General features: G+C 40.8%; 1 protein-coding gene across 1 annotated transcript in view; it reads left to right on the forward strand.

The window, feature by feature from the left end:
- Window positions 1–11,621: 11,621 nt before the first annotated feature.
- KCNH8 (potassium voltage-gated channel subfamily H member 8) overlaps window positions 11,622–27,972 on the forward strand; it is a 384,704-nt gene continuing 368,353 nt past the window's right edge. The window contains exon 1 of the mRNA XM_004603820.2: window positions 11,622–11,942. Within this exon, the coding sequence (XP_004603877.2) occupies window positions 11,867–11,942 (76 nt within the window). The 5' untranslated portion in view covers window positions 11,622–11,866. The remainder of the gene's footprint in view (window positions 11,943–27,972) is intronic.

A 27,972-nucleotide genomic window follows, 5' to 3' on the forward strand; every position in this document is an offset into this window, starting at 1 on the left:
AGGTATGATCCCTGAGCACAGATCCAGGAGTTAGTCTGGAGCACAGCTGAGGGTCACCCAAAGCTCTCCAAAAATGTAAAGATAAATTAAACATATAGGCATAAGCATGTAAAATTATATTAACTTTATTATTTGAGAAGTGATATTTGAATTTCACTTATTCTAATAATTGTAACTGAAATTTGTCTTTTAATAATTTAAAAATAGTTTAAAGTTGTATGTGTCTATTAAGACAAAATGAAGATAGAGGAGTTAAACTAAAGCATTAATAGATGCATATGCAAAAGTTACTCAGCTTTAAAAATTCTTTTTTTTTTTATTTTGGCCTTTTGGATCACACCTGGTAACGCTCAGGGGTTACTCCTGGCTCTTCACTCAGGAATCACTCCTTGTGGTGCGTGGGGGACCATATAGAATGCCGTAGATCAAACCCAGGTCAGACACATATAAGGCAACTCTTCTACCCGCTGTACTATTGCTCTGGACCCCTGAGCTTTAAAAATTCTTTTTTTTTTTTTTGCTTTTTGGGTCACACCCGGCGATGCACAGGGGTTGCCTCTGGCTCTGCACTCAGGAATTACCCCTGGCGGTGCTCAGGGGACCATATGGGATGCTGGGAATCGAACCCGGGTCGGCCGCGTGCAAGGCAAACGCCCTACCCGCTGTGCTATTGCTCCAGCCCCAAAAATTCTTATTATAGTCCATATGTGCACTAAAATTTATTAAACTTTCTACCTATTTTTCCATATATCAGCAATTTAACAATTTTAGAGCAACCTGGAATTGTTTTATTCTAATATTTTCTCATAACTTGAAATATTCTCGAAGTGCTACACCTTCTCAACTTGTGATACTCACGATGGCATATCTAGGTCTTCATATTTCCTGAGGCAGTCAGCCTTGTCATCTACCTGTATAATCTCAAGAACTAGTCACCACGCCTATTATAGTCTATATTTAATTAGGGAACAAATTTGTGTTGTACTCAGTACTTTCTAAATGGTGGGAAACTGGCAGGGTAAGACTGGCTAAACTGCAAGTCATATAATAATTGCGGATGGTTTCAGAATCTGACACTATAGGTGTTTGCAGCTCACTAGATATTATTCTGTTCTCTACTTCAATTCTCAACTTGAGTTCTGCTACTCTCCAGGCAGTCTGAATGCATATTCCAGGGAGAATAGCCTGAAGTAGCAACTATAACTTTGACATTTTTTATAAAAACTCTCTTTACAGGAAAGGAAATAGAAGCTATTCTTTAATATGAAAATAAAGTTTCTGGAATTTGTGCTTTATTTATTCTGTGGCTTTAGAAATAACTTTACCACATACCATGAATTGTCAGAGACATTTATACTTCAGTTTGAGATGCTTTAAAGGTGATCTACAGAAGATGAACTACCATGAATATTTTATCAGAAGAGTTACAACTCTAAAGAATAAAAGGAAATTAATTTTCCATGGCCACACTAGAGATTGAGCACCAAAAAGTGCATCGCCTTAGTAGTTTGAAAAATATTGATCCAGGAAAGAGCAGAGGTTCAAAATGTCACCAGGTTACTCTGCTGAGACTATTTAAATTTAAATGTCTTCTCCTGAATTGACTATTTGACCTTGGAAAAGTCATAATGCACCAATCTCCCTCTGTTAAAGTGAATTCATTGTCTCAATGTTCTCCTCTATTTTTGCCATCCTATAGTTCAATCATATTCTAAATTTCTTGTCACTTGACTGCACTTCACCTTAAGTAATTGAACAAAGGTGAGTGGCAGTGTTCCCCAAGTGTCACACTCACTACCAGAAACTGCTACAGTAATGTAACTTCTGGTAATTTTGAGAATGCCACAAAAGGAAAAAATTAGCATTCATTGAGATACTACCATGGGCCAACTATTGTGCATTCTATAATAAGATGTAAGATTCCTCCTTGCAAGGTATTTAGGAACAAAGTTTATAGAATGAAATACATAAGAAACACCTCAAAACAGAATAGCAGCAGAGAAAAAAAGTAATCTTGGAAGTTGGAAGTGATAGACAAAGCAGGAAAGAATTAATATCGAGGGCATTTAGAGAAGATGAACTCTGACCAGAATCTTGGAGAAGATGAGAACTACTATAGAATAGAAAGAAGGGTGGGAAAGGAGGAATTGAGTTGGAGATGTACAAACAAATGCAAACCAAGGATATTGAATGAAATAGGATAAAGAAATCGATAATATGGAAACCATAATTAAATAAATAATCCACACTGTCACTGTCATCACACTACATAAATAAATCATATTCATAGTAACTAAGTACAATAACCATGTGAAGAGGACGTAACTCTATACTGAAAACCTATGGTATACACAGATTCAAACAACACCATTAAAGTCACCTCGCATCTAAAACACAGTCCTGATCTTTAATTCATCTCTGATCTAGAAGGCAATCTAAGTCATGCAATCATTGAAAGGTAATGCAATTACATTTTATAGAAGAAAGTCGAGATATCAAAAGAAGGCACATCTTAATATTGCATAAGACATTGCCAAATGAAGAATACAGACAATGTCGCTGCAACTCAAAATAGAGATTGCAGAGCTGCCACCATGACATTAAACAATAAGGAATTAACAGCATGGTGTCTGACCACCAGGAATCTACACATTTTAAACATTTACATCATCTAGCACTTGGAACTGCTCAATGCCCTCCCTTACCCTTCTCTACCCTTTTATTTCTGTTTTCCGTTAGCTGAGTGATGACGGCATTGCCATTTACATCAGCACTGAGCATCTATTCTCATCTTCTCTGTTAAAACATTGGGTTTGAATGCATACAAAGGAGCAGCAGGAGATGGGAAAAAGACTGATTTATATATAATATATATATATATTTTTTTTCCCTTGTGCGGCAGTCTAAAAACAGAAATGAGGGTAGACTCTAAGGAAGGAAAGGAGGCTGTTAGAGTCACTCTTTTTATTTTAATGTGCTAGGCAGGTCTGAATTGTCTTTGTATGTGAGTAATGGGATACAGTTGTTCTCTCAGCACTCAAGAGTGGGAGAATTGTTGCTGAGGTTTAATTTTCAAATATAAAGAAATAACTCCAATTTTACCTGAAATTTTTCTAGGATCGTAAGATATTAATGTCAGAAGGGAACTCAAGGTCTGACTACCTTTCTTTCTCTCGGTATATATTATAGCTGGTAAATCATTAAAAGTCTCAAAACTAGCTAAGAATAAAATTGAAGGAGAACTTGAGTTTTTGATGACTAACAATTTGCTTTTTAAATACTGCCAACTGAGAGTTTCTCCTTGGAAGTTAATGTCAAGAAAGATTTTCATTTCATCCAGATAGTGGAGATGCTTAGGTTGCCCTGATCATATTCTGAACTCCATTTAAACCAGAGCCTAATTTGATATTTAAATGAATAGACCACTTCATTTATATAATAAGGCTCTCTATTTATATAATTTCTTATTTTTCTAGGTTTATTCTCATTGTGGGCTGGAGCAATAGCACCGCAGGTATGGCATTTGCCTTGCACGCAGCCGACCCGGGTTTGATTCCTCCTTCCCTCTCAGAGAGCCTAGCAAGCTACCGAGAGTATGTTGTCTACATGGCAGAGCCTGGCAAGCTACCCGTGGCATATTCAATATGCCCAAAACAGTAACAAGTCTCACAATGGAGACGTTACTGGTGCCCACTTGAGCAAATTGATGAGCAATGAGATGACAGTGACAGTGACAATGATTCTCATTGTACTTTAAATTTTATTATAAGTCTTGTTCTTTTTTTCCACCCTTCTGGGATTTACATATGCAAAGCAGCTTCTTAATTGCATTCCTGGACCTGGATTTTATTCTAAAGAAACACATATACACTATGGAAAATATTAAAAACTATATAAAATCTTTCAAATTACAAAGAATAAAAATATGGTTATTAGAATCCCATCATTTATATCCCTTTAGCTTATCAGATTAAGCAGAAATTGCATCACATTATTTAAAAAAATTCACCCATCTGTTAATATATGGAGTCTATTTAGTTAGTCTTATTCAACAGGCATTGAATAAAATGAAGTTCTTTGAAAATATCTCTCTTAAGAGCTCAAGTGCAGGGTAGGGGTATGAATAAGCTTGCCTTGAATTTGTAATGAAGAGACTTTTAAGAAATTCTATAGCCCAAGATTTTTGTGATTTAAGTAATGTATATTTTTAGAAAATACCAATTTAATAACGAACTTTTCAACAGAGAAGTTTGAAATATATAGAGACAAATATATCTATGTATTTATTCCTTTCATGCTCTCTACAAGTAGATAATCAAGCAACTTTGGGACCCTGGAAGTCATGCCCTCAACCCGTCCCCGGCACCATCTTGCCACATTCAGCAGTAAAGAATCCTGGCCAGTGGGCACCACAACACCAGAGAATGCTCCGGGCCCCAAACCCAGCCAACATCACTGGGGTGCCCCAGATGCAGCAGGTGCAGTCTCCCCGCCTTTTCCAGATGGAATCCTGGCGACCATGAGCTTCTACAAACATGGTTCTGGCATTTGGGGACCAGGACTATTTCTCTGAACCGTGCAGCTGCTATGTGGCCGCGTGACCTTTCCTGATATACAAAGTGAGCAATGGAAAATAGATGATCTAGCATCTGCCCCTTAGAAGGCAGGATTGAATGGTGGTGGGAAAATCCAATCAAAATATAATGCCCAAAACTGTAAAGAGAGTATCTGAACAACTGTGTGCCGAAGAGGCAGGGTAAGGACTGAAATGGAAAAGGAGGGGATAATGGGGATATTGTTGGCGGAAAGTTTGCACTGGTGGAGGGATGGGTGATTGATCATTGTTTTGCTAAATATCAAACATGTGGATTTTGGCAGAAATGCACCTGGGATATGCATTAGGTTTCCAGCACCAGACCACCCCAGATGGGAATGCGTTTCCTGCCTTGGCCTGTTTCCCCTGGTGGCTTGGTCAACACTGCCATCTTCCAGAGGCCTAAGGACAGCCAGGGAGGGGCCTGCAGTGATGAGGAACTTGGGGCCTCATGGGATGGTGGCAGAGCTGGCCCTTCCCCTCCCCCGCCCCCTATGAGACCCTGAGTTGTCGCCCTTAAATGAACCCTCTAGCTGCTGATCGAGCTGCTTATCAGTCATGACCCCAGAGACTCAGAAACAAAGCTTGGAACACAGTGGCTTTTGGCCAAAATCCCTCCAGATTTAATTAGTAAAACTTCACTTGTATCACTTGTCACTTGTCATCCCACTGATCTTCGATTTGCTTGAGCGGGCACCAGTAACGTCTCCATTTGTCCCTGTAGTGTAGTAGTGTAGCCAGAAATAGAAAACAAATTGTCTAATGTTGCCTTTTCAGCAGATCTGAGTGTTGGGGTAAAATGGTGTCAAAATATTGAGTGTAATCAAAGTAGGGAGAGAGAGTAACTTGGAAATCATCTGCCACACAGGTTGGGGGAGGGTGTGGGATGTGGGGGGATACTGGGGTTTTGGGTGGTGGAAAATGTGCACTGGTGAAGTGTCAGGTGTTTCATCATTGTATGACTAAGACTTAAATCGAAAACTTTGTAACTGCTCTCACGGTGTCTCAATAAAAAAAAAGAAAGAAAAAAAAGCATGATGTGGTGAAAGTATAAGAGAGACAAATTAATAAAATAAATCACTGTGTCACTGTATTTCTGTTATCCTGTTGTTCATCAATTTGCTTGAGCAGGTGCCAATAACGTCTCCATTAGTCCCTGCACATGCTATTGTAGCCCACTGGCATATTGGGGGCTCTTTCAGGATCAGAGGAATGAGGACCGTCATTGTTACTGTTTTTGGCATATCAAGTATGTCACGGGTAGTTTGAATAAAATAAAATGAACTAGTAAACATAAAGCAATATAAAGCTTCACTTCTCAGTAAAGCAATGAGATTATAGTTATGAGAACTAAAATTAACATCTAGCCTCTCAACAAATATTTGTGTCTGCGATATGACAGCAACCATCTTAGCCACCCAAACACAATAATGAAAACATTATGGATAGTGGCTTAATCATTTTATTTTTTTTTGTCTCACTTTTCCTCATAGATACCCTGTAAAGCACTATTTCAAAGAATATTCAGATGAAGTTAGTGACTTATCTAAAACAACACAGGTAAATCTAAGGCAGATTATATGTCATGAACTACACAGCAACTATTAGAAAGGAAAATTGTCTCCCCTTTAAGTGTCATCTAAACTGAACTGGCATGGAAACTGGGTATGTGTGTTAGTCACGCTAAGGAGGTTTGAGAATCGTTTTCCAGGAAGTGGAGATAATGAGGTCAAAGTCTTCATCTCTAGAAGACCATGGTATTTTGGGGATTCCTAGGAGGTTTTTCTCCTTGAGCATAATATTTGATGATGATGATAAATGAGCCATGAGAGATAAGCAAACCTTTGGCTTTATCCATAGGCAGCATGAGTAGTTATATGATAATATCTACCATTTAATATGATCTCATTAGCTAGAATGTAGTGAATTAGTGCTAAGTTTCGTATGTCATAATAACTTCAAGATGAGAGATAAATGATAAAATTTAGTAAATTAATAAAGCCAATGTTATTTCCAACTCTTTAACCTCATTTTCCGGAAAAAGCTCAAATTTACTGAAAAGCCAAAGTTATGAAAAGTATTCCTGTCATTCAATATTCCTGGCATTGAGAGAGAGAACATTCAAGATAGCATTATTATTATTTCTCTTTTAGAGATGAAGGAAGATAAAGAGCTTCATAGTGCTCCTCCTTATGGGTGACGACAGTCATAATAATAAATATCGTCAACGAATTCCAGGAATTCATACAGGAGTATGACAGGGCTGAAGCAGAATAGCAGATATGTGACTTCCAGGTAACTTTTCTGTTTAGTGGCATTGATGGAGATCTCAGTTTTACGATATAAGCTAGCTCAATGTCCATTAGCCTGGGTACATAGAAATGAAGGGGCCAGGTTTTGGAGTGATAGGACAGGATGCTTGCTTGCATGGGCACCCTGGAACCCCCATATGAGCAATGCCTAGAGTAATCCCTGACTAGAGAGCCTGAAGACGCTGAGCACAGAGCTCTAAGCATCACTGGGTGCGGCTCCAGACAAAAAGAAAAAAAAAAGCGAAAGAAATGAGGGGCCAGGGAGAGAGTACAGAGGTTAAGCCAAATGACTTGTCTGCAGTCAACCCCAGTTTGATATCCAGCATCATCTGATTCCCACAACATTATAGCAAGTGCCCCTGGAACCTTAAAGCACCACCAGATGTGACCTTGGAGGCCTCTGAGCACCAGTGGGGCGACTTGGGTTATCCCTGGCACTGCAGGGTCTGAGTGACACCTTGTCCTTGTCCTTGGGTCCTAGAATTGAACTGGTAGCGGAGCCAAGAATTGCCAGAAGTCATTAAGCATTGCTCAGAATATGCCCCTCTTTCCAGTAAAAAATGAGACTCCTCTATTGCCCTATGGTAATAATACAATTTCAATGGATACTTGGAAACTTAAGTTTTCAGTAGAGTTTTCAGCAGAAACATGACCTAAATGAACTGACTTGAAAACAAAAAGTATAAAATGAGAGACTGGATAGTATAACTAATATGAATTTTCTTCTCTTTTTTTTGGTGATACAGAGACTGAAGTCTGGGGCTGGAGTGATACTACAGTAGGTAGGGCATTTGCCTTACATGCATCTGACTCAGGTTTGATCCCCAGCACTCATTTTGGTTCCCTGAGAACCACCAGGAGTAATTCCTGAGTTCAGAACCAGGAGTAACCCTAAGCATCACTGAATATGACCTCCCTTACACCAACAAAAATAAACAAAAAAATAAAAACATGTTGTTCTGACTTCTGTATAAAGAATTAGTCCAAGGAGAATAGTTTGTGACAGAACCACCAGCTAGGGGAAATTGTCATAGTGAGAAATTAGGAGTAGACCATGTAAAGGGTAACTACAGAAAATGCAGAAAGGACACAGTCCATAGATTTTTAAAGAGGTAGAGGTGAAAGTAATTAGTGACAAATAATTTTATTATAAGGAGAAAATAACCTAGATTGGTTTCCATATGCATTTGAGCTAGTGGTGTATCATGGGTGAAAATACAGAGAAAAAAGAAAACTAGATAATGGAAGAAAGGCAAGCAAGAGACAAAGTGGTTTTGTATGTGTGTGTGTGTGTGTGTGTGTGTGTGTTTTAGATTATTCAATGACCATGGCTTTAGCAATGTTTCAAGGTTATTCCAGTTTCTGTGTACATTAAGAGTATTTTTTGGAGGGACCCAGAGAGATCAGAGGCTAAGGCACTTACTTTACATGTAGCTATAAGAACAGTTCAAATATCCCCCTGTTTTGCTACCCCCCTATCTCTTATCCCCCTCAACTTTGAGCATATTTTGGAAAAGGAGAGAGGGAAAAGAAGAGGGTGGCAGCGGGAGAAGGTGAGAGAGAGAGAGAGAGAGAGAGAGAGAGAGAGAGAGAAGAGAGAGAGAGAGAGAGAGAGAGAGAGAGAGAGAGAGAGAGAGAGAGAGAGATTCAATTAGTATGTAGCAAGGGTCGAGACTTTAGTTTGGGCTGGGTCATTCTTAAACTGGAGTCTGGCTGGGTTTAAATCAGGGCTGGGCCATTTCTGAATTTTAAGCACATTGGCTAGAATAGGATAAATCCTTTCCAGATCCCATCCTGGTTTTATGGTTTTTGTTAGGTGGTAAATCAGTGAAATTTGCCTGAGAGAATTTCACTTAGTGAGCCTTCTACATAACATAGAGTGCCTTGGTCTGAGTACAGAGACTTTGTGACTTATCTCGCATTTCAGTGTCAAAATAATGACTCCTCTGCAAAAGGACAGTGGAGACATTTCCATAGGGAACTTTGAGTGTAACTTAGGAATTAGGAGGTAGTTGGGATAGATGACAAAGAAATTACCAAATCTCTTTGTGTCTCTCCTTGATCCATTGGTTTTAAGGAGCCACAGTCTGCTGAAGGGAACTTAATAAACTCAAGCTTTCGCCAGCGTCACGTTTTAATGTCACAATTGGGCCTCACTCATGCCCCAAACACTTAGAAGCCTGAGGTCTTTGATTAAGTCTGCGCTTGGAGAAGATCTGATCCCAGACCAGAGTGGAAAAGACAGTCTTCATTAAATAAGACTCTTTGGGCAAGTATATTAAGAGGTTGATCCACACACCTCCTACAGACCAGTGGCATTCAATTCCAGCCAGAAGATGAATTTAGAATAAGGATCTTGCCTTATTCTAATAGCGCAGTCTCTATTATCGAGGTGGTGCTGGAGAGGAGACTAAGAGCATAAAATGTTGGGTTCATTTTGCCATAAAACGCAGGCTTGTCATTTATAAAGCCCCTCTTGTTCCTGCAAATGATTTCATGCACTTGGCAAGACCCATCAAATCCCAGAGGATATAATTTTCACACACTGCAAATTTTTAAGAACCAGAACACACACACACACACACACACACACACACACACACACACACACACTGCAAAATTTGTGAGCCCCAATCCATCATGCTTCACAATGGTTTATTTCTTGCTGAATTCCATGCCCCATGACACGCTATGGGAGGCATTTCCCCGCTCCTGGTTTCTTACATCCACAAGCATCAGTGTAGGATTTTTAGGATTGATCCACCGCCCCAGACAGACGCTGAAACTTAGACTATCTTTCGCGCTGCCGGAGAGGGAGCCCAGGGAGGCGCAGCGCACGTGTGTATGTTTGGTGTGTGTGTGGGGGGGGGGGAGACACCACCCTGGAGTCCCGGGTTTTTCGTAAAATGCAACTGACTCTTGATTGCAGGATTCAGGTGTGGGGAGGGGGCGGGGGTGGACAAGGGGAGTCCCGGGGCGGGGGCAGGGGCTGAGTGTAAAGGACTGGAGACCCCACTGGAGGGTCAGGCTACCGGACGCTGCCTGGCGCCGCCCACTCAGGGATCCCCTCCCCTGCCGGGCGCGCCTCCGCCTCGGGCCACGCGCAGCCGCCGGATCTTCTTCAATTTCAACACAAAGGGAATCCTCGGCCGCAGGAAGTGCATCACCAAGAAGGGGGGTCGGGGGGCGGGGAGAGGGATGCTTCCCTCCCGCTCTACTCGCCCGCCCTCCCGGAACCCGGGGCAGCAGTGACGAAACCTGCAGGGTCCCCCTCGCGCCCCTGGAGACGGGAGACTTCCAACCCGGAGTCCCCGGATCGGCTGCAGCCGGGGCCCGGGCTGCTCTAACTCGCCCGCACTCCCGCGGCGCCGCGGGTGGCGGGGACCCGAGCTGTCGCTCACCCGAGCTCGCACACCTGTTTGCTTGCCTTCCCCCCCCGCCCCCCACCTTTCCTGCCGCGGCTCCCGCACCCGGACCAAGCGTTGGGCCTTTCTGCCCTCCGGGTTCTCAGCTTCGCCTCCCAAGTGTCCTTCCCTGCTGGGGTTGAACGCAGCCTCCCCCCTCCCCGGGGGCCCCAGCCGTGCGCTCCCAGCACCTCTGCGCCCCACACTTGAGCGAGGCGTCCCCTGGCGGAGCGTGGGTCCAGTGAGAGTCCCAGCCCGCTGGGAAAGGCAGGGACAGGTCACTTTCATTTTCCAAGACTCCTGCCATGGCAGCGAGACGGCCTGTCGTTCCCCCCACTGGCAGGTGCCAACTCTGCCCGGGGCTGGCGTGATCGGGACCAAAGGCAGCACCGAAAAACTGGCGTGGAAGCTTTTCTTTCTTTCTTTAAATTTTTTTTCCTTCTTATTTCCCCGGGCAACCTGCCTTGTTTTTACTGGCGTCGTCTTTTGCAAATCCATACACACAGCAAACTTTTCTAGACGTGTTTGATTTCCCCTCCCCTCTCCCTTTTATGATGGGTATTTTAACCGGAGAGTTCAAAGCCAGCTATTGTCTAAAGCGGAAAAAGAAAAATTAAAAAAAAAATCTAACCCCGGGGTTTATTTAGTATTTACTCTTACTTTAGAAAGACTTGGGGGGGTGTGGGGGGGAAGCCAATAGCCATTTGGAGAGAAGAGACCGTGGAACAGCCGCTCCGGGAGTGCCAGTGGGAGGAAAACGAGGCGCTTGGGACCACATCCCGGGCTCGTGGACCCAAGTGGCCGGGGATGGGACCCGGCAACTAACTCGATCCCGTCCCGCTCCAGGGGCGGGGAACGGGCGGGTCCACCTGCGCCCGGGGCTCCCGGCTGCCTCTGCTCTCTAGGACAGCGCCGGGAGCGCGCGGGGCGCGGGGGCGCTCCCCTCCTCCCAAGTTCGAGGCGGAGGCCGGGTACCTGCCTGGACCCGTCTCCTCCCCTTCTCCAACACCACACCCACGAGACTCCGGTCTCCCCGGGAGAGGGACGGGGCGGGGAACAAAGGGGTCTTTGTTCACCAGCTCCGGGGGTGGGAGTGGGGCTCAATCGCCTTCGCCCGCACCCCGAGGAGACCTCCCAGCCTCCCGGCCCGGCCTCCAGCGCCGCCCCCTACACCGGACCCTCTGCGCCCGAGGTCGGGGCGCGGCGCTCCGGGTCAGCGCGGGCTCGGGGGCGCGGCCCCGCGGGGCTGGGGAGGGCGCGGGCGGGGGGCGGAGCGGGCGGGAGGCGCAGCCCGAGCCAGGCACAGCCGCGAGGTGCGGGCGACGACGGCGGGGCTGCGGCTGCTCGGTCGCTGGAAACTCTTCTTCTTCCTTCTCTTTTGCATCCTCCACCCCCCTCCCTCACCCCCCACCTGCCTTCCACAGCCCTGCACGCCGGGTACCCCTCCCTGCCAGCTTCACGCTCCCGCTCTCCCTTTTTTTTTTTTTTTGGCACTTTCCTCTCGAACCATCCTGGTGGGCAAACTTTGATGGAGAATTTCACACCACGCTGGAAAAATGCCGGTTATGAAAGGATTACTGGCGCCCCAGAACACCTTCCTCGACACCATCGCCACCCGCTTTGACGGAACACGTAAGTCTTCCACTCGGATGGCTTTGCACGATTTTTTTTTTTTTTGCCCCCTTTCCAAGAACGTGTGTCTCATGTAAATTACTTTCATCCCCGCCTTGCTTTGTACACCAGCGAGTGAATTTCTTTCTGTTCTTGCTAAGGTGTCTTTTTTTTTTTTTGGACGGTTTGGTATATTAACACTTTTGCATTGGTGTAGCTCCCCCTTTGACTTCTTTGGTTTGTAGGGGCAGCCCGGAGAAAGATCGACAAGCCTGGTCACCGTCTGCAGCGGGACCCGTGCTCGGATACTTAAGGAATGGGTTGTAATTTTATGCGGTGAAAGTGGAAATTGCCCACGGTGTTGTGTTGCCACCTTCTCCTTCTAGAGTGCCAGGGCTCCCCAGAGAGAGTTTGGAATCTATTTCTCCCGCGGAGCTTCATTTCCCTGAGGTCTTTCAGTTGGGCAGGGTTTCCCTCTCCAGTTTAGGAAATGCAGACCAGAACTGGGTTTGCCGAAGGGGTCAGCTCTCTGTCGATTTTTAAGTGTCGCTGAGTTGGTCAGAATCTTGATTCCCCCCTTTTAATGCTAGAATCGCATCCCTCCCAGTCCTGACATTAGCCTAAAACCCGAGAAGAGACTTTGGGAAAGGAGGCGTTGGACGCTATAAAGGCTGAACTGATATAAAGACAAAGTTTTGACTTGCGGGGGGGCGGGGGTCGGGGGCCGGGGGCACCAGAATCGAACCTAGGGCCTCACACGAGTGCTGTACAGCGGAACTCTATCTCTGATCCTTATCAATTGGGGCTAGGCGGGAGGGAGATTATTACTGGACGTTGAGTGTGTTTAAACTACCATTTAAAAAAAATACCCCAACAATACCAAGGAGAAGCGAAGGATGGGTGGTTGAGGCTTCGAGTGTTTGGAGCTGTCTGCAAGTGGTTCCCTTTCAGGACCACGGTCAGGTCCCTGCTCCTTCCTAGGGTTTTCAATGTATCCTGAGCCAGTTGGTCAGGCTTGCATCCTGCAATTGGTAGTCAGTCTATTATCTCACTCCCAAGAAACACTCCCAGTTACTTTCACTGTGAATACCCACACCTTTCCCATTAACTCATGTTTCTTGTGCATGCTTTGTTTTTTATTTCCTTTAAACAAGGTTCCTAGAAATTAATTTATTCTTGACATTTTTTGTGGTTCAAGCATCATGAATTATTTTTATTCTGGCAATATATTCCTTGGAACTAATATGGAAGACCATATTAAATTCTATTTCTATTCCAATAGTCTAGATACACACTCTTACTATGTAGGGTGTGAGTTATAGATTTTATGCTGCAGGAGTAGTTAGAAAAGTTTGAGCGAGAAATGAAGCACTTTGCCCAACTTTTATTATTGACATCTAGTTTAATCATGGTAATTGATGTAGTTATTTGGTTAGTTCTTCCAGTGCCATCCTTCTTTCTTTAGGCTCTTCCTCCCTCTTAGTAGTCTAAATATGTCAGGCAGTATGTAGAGCAGTGCCATTATGATCCGTCTTCCTTAGACAACAATACCAATACCAAAACAATATTGGACTAAGGTTTCAAGTTCCAGTCACTTGTCACTGTCTCTTCACTTGTCTCCACCCACCATACAAAATTTCCATTCTTGTATTTAACCATGTACTGCAGGTGCTATTATTTACTATCTGGGGAGTTTACCAATTTCATGTAGATGTTTATTTTTAAAGTTGTACATTTAAATCCAAAAGGCTTTAAACATTTATAACAAATGCTTCTGCTGAAGGTGAGGTCATTGACAAATGGTGGTTGCTTATCTTATTGTCATTTGAGGTTGAATGGACTGCAATATGACTACACATAGTCATCCCCAACATAGTCATGGGGATTACTGCAGTAACATATTTAGAACTCTACTGTTAATGAGAGGGGCTGTGACGCATCATTGTATAGGGATACCCTCTTTCTCTCATGATATAATAGGCAGAAGACAGAAATGGGTTTGCTGTGAATGGCTCTTTTTAAATTTTTATGATACATTAATGTTAATAAAATATAACATTGAACTAAAATTTAATAGAACTTAAATCTTTACTGAGAAGTTCATTGTTAAATACCAGCATTTAGAAGAAAAGAAAAACTAAAACTGTTTTGAGAGCATGTTTGGCTTATACGCCCCTAGGTGTGGGACATTTCTGGAGGAAATCACTTGTATAAATTCAATCTGAAAATTAGCAAAGCAAAGTTCAAAGTGATCAGTAAACTAAAGGTTTTCTTTGGCAAGATTTTTTGGATAACATTTAATGACTATACTTTTTTTGACAATACCACTCAATGATAGAGGGTTGTATCATTTCATTTGCTTTTTTTTCCTTTTGACTGGAAGGATGACTTGAATAACTTGAAACTTAAAATTCTTCAAGCATAATCTTAGTCATTAATTTTCTTGTGTCTACAATCAATATCATACTGGTATTTAATTTTTCCATCTTTTTAAACATAATTATTAAGCATGATTGATAACTGATATCCTTCTATTCTTTTCTTACAACTTCCCCTTGCTTTTTGTAGTAGTTGTTTGTTTTTCTATGAAAAATAATGTTGCTACAGGTTATATATTTGAAACATTTTTACTTCCTAAATAAAAACAGTTCCGCAAAGTTATTGAGTATTATACTCAGTGTATTTTTAAATATATTTTGTATTAATATATTTTCTACTTATTTGTTATGTGTTTTTAATTGTAATATTAATGACTCATTTTATTTGATTATGGCTATTTTAATGAAAGGGTAAGAGGGCAAGCAAGAGCTTTGGAAAAACATCCTGCTATCAAACACAAAGTAGTATTTTTATTTTTAGTACCGTATTGATATAATTTTGTAATAGAAAATAACAAAATTTTAAATATCATCTAAGATTTCTCCAAGGAAATAATAAATATGACAATTAAAGCCTATAAGGTAATGTTTCTATTTTTTCAGATGAGATAATATCATAGGGCAACCATAACGGGCTTAACAATATAATTTATCATCTGGTGAATCTTCATTGCTTATGTCAAAGGTTGTAATAGAATATTTTTCTCTTATTTCTTATTTTTTAGGAAGTGAGCTTTTTCAGAATTGAAAGACAATTGTGTATTATTAATTAAACCTATTTTCTCATATGTAATATAATATTTCACTTTTTTTTTGCTTTTGCTTTTTTGGTCACACCGGCATTGCTCAGGAGTTACTCCTGGCTCTGCACTCAGGAATCACTCCCGGAGGTGCTCGGGGTACCATATGGGATGCTGGGAATCGAACCTGAATCGGTCACATACAAGGCAAATGCTCTACCCACTGTGCTATTGGTCCAGCCCCAATACTTCACGTTTTTGAAGCAAATATTGTTTAAAAACTTTCATACATTTACTTTTGAAATATGTTTACTATTTTATGTTTGATTGAAATATAATAAGATTTAGTAAAACTCAGCACCTTGGCTGAAGAAATAGTACTGGTGTTAAGGTGCTTGCCATACCTGCAGCTGACCCCTGTTTTCACCTTGGCTTTATCCCTGGTACTATACCACCTTGCCCCAGTCCCAATACTGCTATGTGTGGTCCAACTCTCACCCCCAAGAAAAAAGAAAAACTAAGCACCTTTTAAATATTGTTTAGGTATATTCCTGTTTATGGGGAAATAGCAACTCCAGTGAATTTCTTTTACTTGTTATATGTGCCCAAATTACTCAAAGCACTCTAAAATACAAACATACAAACATACCTGTGTTCAAACACACACACACATACACACACAAAAAACACAATTTTTTTTTGCTTTTTGGGTCACACCCGGCGATACACAGGGGTTCCTCTTGGCTCTGCACTCAGAAATTACTCCTGGTGGTGTTCAGGGGACCATATAGGATGCTGGGCATCGAACCTGGGTCAGCTACATGCAAGGCAAATGCCCTACCTGCTGTGCTATTGCTCCAGCCCCAATCACACAAATTCTTAAAATGTCTTATTCATAATTCACTTCTACATAGTTTTATTTGTGTGTTTTTACCTGTTTAGTGTATTTATTTATTGGTATTTGGGCCACATCTAGCTGCACTTAGGGTTGCTCCTGTCTCTGTGCTCACAGATCACCTCTGGTAAGGTTCTGTGGATCATATGCAGTGCCAGGAACCCAGGTTGGCTCAGTGTTATGCTAGTTCTAGTCCTCTGACTCTAATGTATATTATTAAAATGTTAATATACTTTTACTTTAAGTGCACAACTATTATTTAAATATAGAGAAAATGTACAAGTATGTACATAATATTTTTATTTATAGAGGCACCCCATATAGTACTCTGGAAGAACCAGATCACACCATCAGTGTTCAGTTCAGCATCACAGGCATGATGTTTTGTTCTCATCTGGAGAGTACCATGGGGGTACCATATGCCTGGTCACTTTGGGGGTTGCTGTATGATACTGGTGAGAAAACTCAGAGACTCACATATTTCAGGCATATACTCTGCCACTTGAGCTATTTCTCTGGCCCAAGTCTATATTTTTTTAAAAATATTTTTAGGTACAAGTTTTGGCAAATATTTCCTCTGTCCCTCTCGAAGAGCCCAGCAAGCTACCAAGAGTATCCCGCCCTCAAGGCAGAGCCTGACAAGCTCCCCGTGGCATATTTGAGATGCAAAAGACAGTAACGAATCTCACAATGGAGACGTTACTGGTGTCCACTCGAACAAATCAATAAACAATGGGATGACAGTGCTATTGCAGTGCTACAGTAGTACCATTTAAGAAAAAGTGGTTATTTGATGTGAAACTTTCAGAGGAAGTGTCTATTTAAAATGCAATGGGTATATTAATCTACCTCTTTCCCATTCATGTCCAAATAGGGACACAAAACTTTCCAAAAACATGATGGAGAAGTGAAATAAGATTTTAGCTATAAAGAAAGTTTGAAATCTATCAAGAAAATGACAAAATAACAAGAATGATTTAGATATTTGTTTTTTATAAATATTTCTTGTATTCCTGGATAGCCTATTAAAATAGTATAAAAATTTTGTGGAGTTGAAATGCTTTCATTACAGATTGAGTTTCAATAGTTTTTCTTTTTGTATTTTTGCACTTTCCTCGGCAGAGCCTGGCAAGCTACCTGTGGTGTATTCTATATGCCAAAAACAGTAACAACTAGTCTCACAATGGCGATGTTACTGGTACCCGCTTGAGCAAATCGATGAGCAAAGGGATGACAGTGACCGTGATACAGTGATTTGTACTTTCCTCAAAGTACATAGATCCCTTAATTTTAAGATCATAAAGAACAGGGCAATGTGCACAGTAGCAATGGCAGGGAAAAGAATCAGAATAGGGGTAATCTTCCTATGTTTTTGCTGGGTCATAGGTCACTAGCAAAGGCATTTAACTAATAAAAATACCATATGGGTCTATTTTTATATAGGTCTATCTATAAATAACTAAAATGAAAACATTAAGGAAGTATGTAAGCACTCTATACATCTCCCTACAAATAGAAATTTATAAAGACTTTTGAATTTTAATTTTAGATGCCACCAGAAATCACTTTAATTCTGTTTTTTGTTTTTATTTTTATTTTTTTTTGATTGGGCCACATCTGCCTGTATTCAGGGTTTATTCCTGGCTCTGTACTCAGACCTTATTCCTGGTCATTTTCTGGGGAGCCATGTGCAGTGTCAGGAATCAAACCCTGGTCAGCTGGGTGCAAGGCAAGTCCCTTACCCGCTGTCCTATCTCACCAACTCCTCTTTTATTGTAATTGCTTATTCAGGGAATTTTCTGTTTCAGAATAGAAAATAACCAAGAGAAGGTATTTATTTTCTCATATATCGTCAAGTTCAGACATCCTGACAAGTACTTTCTGGGTCCTCTGCTCATATTTTTATGTTAACCTATTTTATCTTTTGGTTTTGGGGCCACACCTGGTGATCCTCAGGGGTTACTCTTGGCTCTGCACTCAGGAATTACTCCTGGCAGTGCTTGTGAGACCATATGAGGTTCTGGGGTATGAACCCGGGTCAGCTACATAGAAGGCAAGCTCCCTACCCCCTGTCTTATCTCTCCAGCTTTTATAAAGCAGCCAAAAGAGTTGATGGGTGGAGCTGTGGTCTCAGCTGAGAGTCCAGGTCTCCTTCCCAGCTTATATTGGAAAGATTACAAATTAAATCATGACTTTATGATTCAAGTCCCTGTTTTTAATTTATTTTTAAAAAATTGGGGGAATTTTGGGCTATCCCCAGCAATTCTCGGGTTACTCCTATCTCTTACTAAGGATTTACTCCTGGTGGTGCATGGGGACCATATGTGATGCTGGGGATCAAACCCGGGTGGGCCAAGTGTAAGGCAACCACAGTATCTACTGTACTAACTATCCAGCCTGAGATCTCTGTTTTTAACTGTTATCCAGCAACTTCAGAGACTCCAGATGAAGCCCCCCCAAAGCCTCTTTCATATTGTTAGAACATAAAAATGAAAACTTACTTCTATACCAGCCTATGTGTCTTCCTTTTATAAAGCGCCCTTCTTACAAAATCAGGCTCACCCAGGATAATCTCCCTTCTGATTAGCTCAAACTCAACTGATTATGATCTGATTTTCATCTGTAATGTACTTCTAAAATCACATGCTCTCTCTATACTCAAGGAGACTTCATTAGATAGGGTTATGTACACAAGGCATTGAGAATCTTTTATTACTAGTATTATTATTTAGGCAACATGGTCACAATAGCATTATGTTTAGGGTACTGATATGTGAAGTTAATGTATCTCACTACCACCAATGTGTGCACAACCATCCACCACTGCTCCTATCTCACCAGGAATTGAGAATTTTGACACCACCTGAGAAATATATGCAACTGCCATCCCATTTCTGTACTAGCATACAAAGCCCAATCTTCTCACATTTATTTTTTTTATGAAACAATTCTTGAGTACATCCTGTGATTCTGCAGGCATATAGACTCTCTTGCTCATGCACCTGAAATCTCTGTGATTCTGAGGTCCAGATAACTGGATGGAGGGAGTGTAGCCTTCATATTTAACGAGTCTTGTGAGTATACCAAGTTATGGAGACATACTCAGCAGTGCCTTCATTCTCTGTTCTCTGACCTAGAAGTAATACTGGTGATAAAGGAATGTTTTCATCTTGTAGTAGTAGTTTGGTCTGTTATGGATGGGAAACCAGTCCAAGAATGTGGTCCTTGCAGAGATAATGCTTGATGCAGGTGTTTGACTTACAGTGACTGGGCTGATTCTACCTTACTTAAAAATTTTATTTACCAGTCCAACTATGCCGTATGTTGATTTTCCTCTCTGTCTCATGTCTCTGACAATATTAATTGAAGAAACTCCCCACTATGCACTGTCCCGTTTAGGTTAGCTGTATTAAATGAAATTACATTCTTTATCTAAACATCATTTATGAATTTCTAAAAAACAGAAGGAAGGAAACAAAGAGAGAGAGAGAGAATGCTTAATTCTGATTCTCTTTACTTTGTAGATGAATTCTGTCTCCTTTAAGGAAGTCATCATACTGTTCTTTATAATTTCCATGCAATGAATCTGGTGGTTAACTCTGTAAGAATTAGATTAATGTTTTTTTTTCTAGAGTGTTTTTTCCTTTTGGCTTTTTGGGTCACACCCGGCGATGCACAGGAGTTATTCCTGGCTTTGCACTAAGGAATTACTCCTGGCAGTGCTCAGGGGACCATATGGAATGCTGGGAATCAAATCCGGATTGGCCGTGTGCAAAGCAAATGCCCTATGCACTGTACTATCATTCCAGCCCCTAGAAGTGTTTTTCTTTTGATGAATGAGATATTCAGATAAGTTAATTATATGGTCCTTAAAAATAAAAAAATTGTCTTGATGTCATATAGAATATATATAATAGGGTAGATATAGACATTATACTCAAGGTACATATAGTTTTCTAGATTCTAGCATTTGTTATAATGTATAGCTCAAAGGTCATGCATGGCAAGATAATATTAAAGATCCTGAGTAACCAGATAGGGGGATATTTGAGGCTCAATGAAAGTACTTAATTGCTCTGAAAAGAGATTTATCTGTTCATTTAATCAGTCATTCCTTCAACAATATTTAGTCAACATTGACATTATGCAGAGTATAATAATATGTCAACTCTTTGAAATAAATCAGACTTTTCTTTCTTTCAAAGAGGCCAATACATGTATGAAGAAGTCACTATGATACAGACTGGAAAGGGGTAAAAGTACTTAGGTGGTTTACAGAGTAAGATTTTTGTTGTTGCTTGTTTGTTTTCTTTATTTGGGGCTCACACTTAGTGATGCTCAGGGCTTATTCTTGGCTCTGCACTCAGGGCTCTCCCCGGGTGTGACTCAGGAGACTGCATGGGGTGCCAGAAATTGACCGAAGATCTGCTGCATACCAGCAAGCTCCCTACCCACTGTTCCATCTCTTCACCCTAAAACAGAATGACTTTAAGTAGTCTTTTGTCATCATAAATCATTGAAGGTGATAGAACTGTGTCGGTAAGAGAAGTATGAAGTATTCTCTACTTGTTTTAAAGCATCTTAAACTTTCTATGTTTTGTGGTCTGAAATATGATACAGGAAAATTGAAACCTCGGTTGCTCCTTTTTACTATTTCTTGTAATATTGATTTAGCATTAATTTAACATCAATGATTTAATTAATAATTAAACCTAGTTAATGATTTAACATTGGACAAGGGGCTCATGGAATGCAGTATAATTGATGTGCTCCCCATTTTCTTATAAATCTTGGTTTTACTGGGGAGCTTTCTTTTTTGGTTTTGTTTTGTGGCCAGATCAGCAGTGGTCAGGGCTTACTTCTGGCCCTGAGTTCAGGGATCACTCCTGGCAGGATGTGGGGTGCTGCAGATTGAACCCAAGTTGGCTGCATGCAAGGCAAGTGCCCTATTCGCTACACTAGCTCTCCAGCCCCATAACTTTCTTTTAGGAAAAACAAGGGAAAGATTGATTTCTGACTGCAGGGATGGGTACTCTTCTGCTCCAAGGCTGTTCAACCTTGTATTATAATATATAAATGTGACTGTGGATAATAATAAGAATTGAGGACGTGCTGAACTTAGTTTCACTGATATTGGAGAAGTGCCATCAGTAAAAGGCACAGAATTTCAGCTGCTGTGGAGAGATACAGAGCACATCCTGGCAATGCATATTTGCTGATATAGTCTAAATACTAAGTTATAAAATTTATTTTAGGTTAGCAGAAGCTACAAAGAAAAAGAGACTTTACCTACAGCATAGTTCATATTTAGCTTCTGGAGCAATTGAATAGCTTTCTCAGTAATTTTAAGCAGTCAAATATAGTTCTTGGATTATAAATTCCTTGGAAGATAAATTTTGTATTTCTTTATAGCTGTTAATGCAACTATCTATTTTATACCCTTCAAAAATTACCTGTCCCCAAATGAACTAATAATCCTCTTAAGCCTATGAAACCTATTTGTCTTGTGTTTTCTGCCCTCATTATTGGTATCACTTCCCACCCATTTTTCCAAGCTAGATATCTGAGGCAGTCGAGACTACCCACATATCTAATTGGTTACAAGACTTGAGTTTTTACTTTAGAACTGCCCTAATTTGACTCATTCTTTCCTTTGTCAAGACTTCTGCTTTTGTTTGGATCCTGTTCCTTATCTATCTAACTGTTTCTTATCTATCTAACTGCAGCCTTATTCAAACTGGACTTCTATGTCCACAGACTCTTCTACTCACTCATTCAGTCCTCACCAATCTACACTGTCTTCAGAGTGATTTTTATTAAAGCAAAGTGATCATTTAATCAATTAATCCCTCTCCTTAGTTTTTTTTTATTGAATCACGGTGAGATACACAGTTATAAATTGTTTATAATTGGGTTTCCATCATACACTGTCCAGCACTCATCCTTTCACGGGTGTACATTCCAACCACCAATGCAGTTTCCCTTCCACCACCCTGACCCCAGCCTGCCATCATGACAGACATTTTTCTTCTCTTTCTCTCCTTCAATCAGTCCATCAGCTCCCTCCTCTCTTAAAGGATATCCAAAATCCTTAATGTCATCTGACTCCAAATGATTTGGCAAAATCACGCCAACCACTCTCTTTTAGTCTGTGGATATGTATCTTAACCCCCTTGGTCATCCTTCCCATGGGGTCTTCGCAATTCAGCAGAACAAAGTTCTTAATTTTCTTTAAGACCCAGAATGAGTTTGTCTCTGGTATAGTCTAGATAGTAGAGTCCGGTGACACTTTATGTCTGTATACTGCCTACTGTAACACACCCTTTGTCAACTCCAGCATATGATGTGGAGTTGATATTGCTCTTGATGTGCCTTCACATTGCAACACTCAGCTCTCAACTCCTGGAAGCCCTAATGTCTTTAAGTCATTTTGATTTCCCCCTGCTTAAAGTTGTACTGGAAACTAGGTCTTTGTTCAATCAATGTTTTCTATGGCAAAAGAATGAAAAAGTACTTAAAGTTCAGGGAATTATTATCCTTTTGATTAAAATATATCATCTTTATTTTTCTTTTTTTTTTTTTAAATTTTTTTTTATTAATTTTTTTTTTTTTTTATTGAATCACCAAGTGGAGGGTTACAAAGTTCTCAGGATTATGTCAGTTATACAATATTCAAACACCCCTCCCTTCACCAGTGCCCATCTTCCATCCCCAACCCCCCCAGTATATCTGCCGCCCCCTCCCACCTCCCTAGTCCCCACCCTTGTACGTGATAAGTTTCACTTCATTTGCGCTTATCTCGATTACATTCCATGTTTCAACACACAACTCACTACCGTTGCTGGGGTTTCCCCCCAAAAAGAAAAAGACAGTCCTATTGCCAATGAGGCATTTGATAATTCTCCATTACTAAGCATATAGAGATATTAAGTCCTGCTGTTTGTTACATAACTTTTCTTTTTCCCCCTTGCCCCGTGCCACCAAGTTCACGCCTGTTTAGTAATCGCCACACTGTCTGACAAAGGGAAAAAAACCGAAGAGGATGGTTATTTCCTGTCATCAGCCGGCGTGGGGCTCTGGCTTAGTTGATAGTCTAGTAGAGTGTCTGCAAGCAGTTTCTGGAACCAAAGCTCTTGCGCTGATATCGGCTCCGGCTCGAGATACCACCAGCGTCCCGCTGGTCCATGTACCTAATTTTTCCCCTTATTTCCCATTCCCGCGCCACCAGGTCTGTTTGCTTAATGGACATCACACTATGTTTGACACCACGCCACGTTTCTTCCCGAGAAAGAAGGATATTTCTTCTCAGCCGGCGTGGGGATATAGCTTAGTTCAGTCTAGAGAGATGGCTACCATTTTGATTGCCTTCAATATTTCAACAAAATACTTACTATTCTTGTTAGGATCACCCACAAAAGTCCGACCCATTAAGAAGGAACCATTACATACTGCTGATACTAAGATGACATTAGGTTTTGGGTTTCTGTCTAAAGTCCAGGGAAAAAGTTGAAGGAGAGAGAGAGAGATTTCCGCACGGGGGACCTGGCGGAGACTCTCAAGTCACATACTGCAGGTTGCTGGTGGGCTGCCGGTGTCCCAAGCAGCTCCATCCTCTTCGTCAGTCATTCTGGGGGTGCGGGCGCGGAGAAATGGGAAAGCCCACGTGGCTGCACTCTCTTTAAGTGTCCGATGTGGGCAGGGACCGGTACTTCCCCGCCCTCGATCCCCCGCCAGCCGCGCCGCGCACTTGGGTGCGTCTCTCCATTTTGTGCTCAGAAGTGGGGTAGATGCTGTGCTGTGCCCAGAGGTTGAGGGGAAGAGAGATAGATTAAAGAAAAAAAAAAAGAGAAACGCCAGGCCCCCGCTCGGGGGACCTGGCGGAAACTCTCAAGTCACATACTGCAGGTTGCTGGTGGGCTGCCGGTGTCCCAAGCAGCTCCATCCTCTTCGTCAGTCATTCTGGGGGTGCGGGCGCGGAGAAATGGGCTATCATCTTTATTTTTCTTCAGTGGTAATTGGGTTCCATTTTTTCCCACTATATTGTGATAATTCTTATTTTTGAAACATAATTCCAGACAGGCTTGCAACTCCTCATTTACACCTGGTACAAATCCCAGCTCCTTTTTAAGACTCTAATGAAACTAGTGATTTTCATCTCGGGTATATCTACATACAAACTTGTAGTGGGTTTCTATTTATCTTTTTCTACCACCAAAATACCCAGCAAGGTGGAAAGTAAATCTTTTTTCTGTTGCGGATGTTAAAAATAATCTTAATGGTTTTGGGGGGATTTTTTTTTACATTATCACAAGGGCTTGCTATTTTTCTACTAAAGCCTGTGATATTTCTACTATATCACACTGTTTCTCTAAAATGTGTTTTTATAGCAAGTGTAAACAGACTGGGACAATTTCTAGTTTCTAGTTCTTTCAAAAAGAGTTGCAATTTTTATCTATTTTTAGTTTTATGTGCTTTTTGTAATTTTGATACACCATTCTTTAACTATATGACATTTAAAGAAAAGATTTATATTGATATTTCACTCCTTTTTGTGGAAGGTGGGGAGGGTGGATCACACTGGGAAGTGCTCAGAGCTTACTTTTGGCTCTGCACTCAGGGATCACTCCTGACAGTGCTTGGGGAACCATATACTGTTCCAAGAATCAAACCCAAATCTGCTGCATGTAAACCCAACACCCTACTAGTACTACTGGGTAGGAACAGTACTGTTGCTCCCGCTCTAAATTGATATTCCAAACTCAGTATCTGATAGTACTAATTGATATTTAAAACTCATTAGCTGGGACTACTTTTCACTAGTGCAAAATAGTTTTGTTCAACAAAGAAATTGATTCTACATTTAAAAAATAATCTTTTCTTTCTTTTTATGTCTTTCCTTTTGTCTTTCTTTTTTAAATTTAATTAATTAATTAATTAATTAATTTATTGATATTTGGGTCACACCCGGCGATGCACAGGAGTTATTTCTGGCTCATGCACTCAGGAATTACTCATGGTGGTGCTCGTAGGACCATATGGGATGCTGGGAATTGAACCTGGGTTGGCCGCATGCAAGGCAAATGCCCTACCCTCTGTGCTATTGCTCCAGCCCTTTGTCTTTCTTTTAATGTCTTTCTTTCATTGCAATAATTGAAAATTACTATTTTCAATAGGTCTTTATTTCCATAGGAAAAAGTATGATGTTGCAAACATCAAATCAAAAATTTGTTTTATATTTTTGTCATTTAGGTTTTCCTTTATAAGAATTTTGCACATTTATTTCTTATTTTATTTCCAGCAATTCATCTAGTATTTCATCTCTATAGTTACTGTGTAGAATGAATGCTCAGAACATAGGGCCTCTGGCTGGTGTTGTGACCTCTGCATTGCATTATAAGACAGTATTGTTTCGCTTAGCACTAGCTTTGGCAAATAAAATCAAAATTAAAATTTGATGTTTTATTGCCTCTGAATGTTACTGTTCTCCACTATTGTAAAATAAAAAAATTGTAGTGTCACTCAACCATACGTTGGGAACACTCTATATACATGTGTGAATGTTGGTATATGTGTGCATGATACTGGTGTTTATTTTTTCTTGTATGGCGTATCATTAGAATTTGTTGGTGGAACTACACATGCATATGTGTAACTATTACAATGTAGCTTCATCTAATTTAGCTTATTTGATAGGTTTTTATACTTTTAGCACAGCGGTTGGGCTTTCACCTTTCACACAGCCAACCCGTGTTCGATACCTCCGCCCCTCTCGTAGAGCCCGGCAAGCCACCAAGAATATGGAGCCCGCACCGCAGAGCCTGGCAAGCTACCTGTGCATATTGGATATGCCAAAAACAGTAACAATAAGTCTCTCGATGAGAGATATTACTGGTACCCGTTCGAACAAATCAATGAGCAACGGGATGACAGTGACCAATAAACATTCAACATTTTATTAAAGTAAGACAATGTGGATTTCCAGCTAGTTCCAAGTTGACTGTGATCTTATCTAATATCTTAGGTACTTATACAGTGAACATAGTTGTTTATTTATTTTGTAGGTTCCATTCAGCAGTGCTCAAGGAGTACTGCTAGTTCAGCACTTGGAGGTCAGTCCTAGAGGAGTTTGAAGGACTTTGGAGTGCCTGGGATCAAAGCCAGGGCTCCCATGTTTGAGGGATGTTCTTCAGCCCTCTAAGGTATCACCCTGACTTCAGCTTTTAATTGATGTGTGCTTAAATTTGAAAGATTCCAGGTGGTGATACATACCTTTCATTTCAATTATTTTTATACAAAACATTTAATAAAATAAATTTTCATTTCTACTTACTAAAGTGTGGATTTTGCATACCAATCATTAATAGGAGTTGCCATGTCACACTTAGTGAAATTAGTAGAAAATAAGAGAAATTATACTTGACTATGCATGAGATGTATGTAAGATACATGTTTTAAAGTTTTTATAGTAAGCCTTTTTTGTTATTAGTGACATAAAAAAATAAAAGTTAAACTGTTTTCATAAAGTACTGACTTCTAATTTCATAAGGAAGTTTCGTAGGGACCAGAGGTAGCTTGCAGGACTGGATGACATGCCTGCATGTGGAGGCCTGGGATTTGATTCCTGACACCACTGGGTTGGCCTGCTGGCTCTAGCACTGCTGGGCTGAGCAGCACTGGGTTAAATGTCTCTGGGAGTAGCCCCCAGGTCCCGGAACACTATTTGGGAGATCCCAGGAATAAATGCCATTGGAAAACTACAAAGTTGATAATAAATGTAAAGCTAGGAGAAAGTGTTGACAGTTACAGCTGTAATAGGTATTTATATTGGGATAGTGTCACTGGTCCACTTAAAATCAGAAGCTGCAAATATGCTGATGTGGTTTTACCATCACTGTATCACTGTCATCCTGTTGCTCATCGATTTGCTTGAGCGGGCACCAGTAACGTCTCCATTGTAAGACTTGTTGTTACTGTTTTTGGCATATCTGATACACTACAGGTAGCTTGCCAGGCTCTGCCGTGCAGGCGAGATACTCTCGGTAGCTTGCCAGCTCTCTGAGAGAGACGGAGGAATCGAACCCGGGTCGTCCGAGTGCAAGGCAATCACTCTACCTGCTGTGCTTTCGCTCCAGCCATATCATTAAAAAAAATACCCAAATTTGAAGTATTATGCCTATATATGATATTTTTCTGTAGAACTTATATTGGACATTGTGTTTTGTGAAATACGGCTTTTCACTTAGATCAAAGACTCTTTTAGAGGAATTTCATTGACTAATTGGGGAGGAACAAATTTATATTTTATAATATTAATATGTGCAATAAGGTCACTCCAGTTAAATTATCTGTCAATAGTTTTATAAAATATCTACAGTGATGTGACCACTACCTTAATAAACATTTAGAACATTATCTTAGCTCAAAAGATATTAAATATATTCTTCCCCTTCTAGTCCCTAATAGACTTTATGAAATACTTGCATTTTTCCTATGGTTTTGCATTTTCCAGAATAAAATATAAAAACGTTCATATATAGCATTTTTAAACCATGACTTCTTTCATTTAGTATAATGCATTCAGAATGAATTCAATTTTCCAAGTTTTAGTAGTTGTCTATTTTTAGCATTTAAAAATCTTTTAAAATTTTTATTAAAAAAATTTTTGGGGGGGAGTTTAGTTTTATGGGCACACTTAGTAGTGCTCAGGAATTATTTCTGACTTAGTGGTGGGAGTTAACACCTGACTGTGCTGGAAGCATGTAGTGCCAGAGATAGAACCTTGCCCTGCAAGCAGAGCATACACTCTAATTTACTGAGCCATTTCTCTGGCCCCTACTTTCTTTTTTTCCCCCTTTTTTTTCTGGGAGGTGGGGAAGGACATATGTGTACAGCATGTATTCCTGGCTTTGCACTCAAGGAACACTCCTCGTAGGTTTGGGGGAACATGTGAGATGCTGGGGATTGAACATGGGTCAGCTGCATTCAAGGCAAGCACCTGGCCCTCTGTACTATCTCTCTAGACCATATACATTTGTGTT

The sequence above is a fragment of the Sorex araneus genome, chromosome 4 (genome assembly GCF_027595985.1).
Source record: "Sorex araneus isolate mSorAra2 chromosome 4, mSorAra2.pri, whole genome shotgun sequence".
Taxonomy (NCBI): Eukaryota; Metazoa; Chordata; class Mammalia; order Eulipotyphla; family Soricidae; genus Sorex; species Sorex araneus.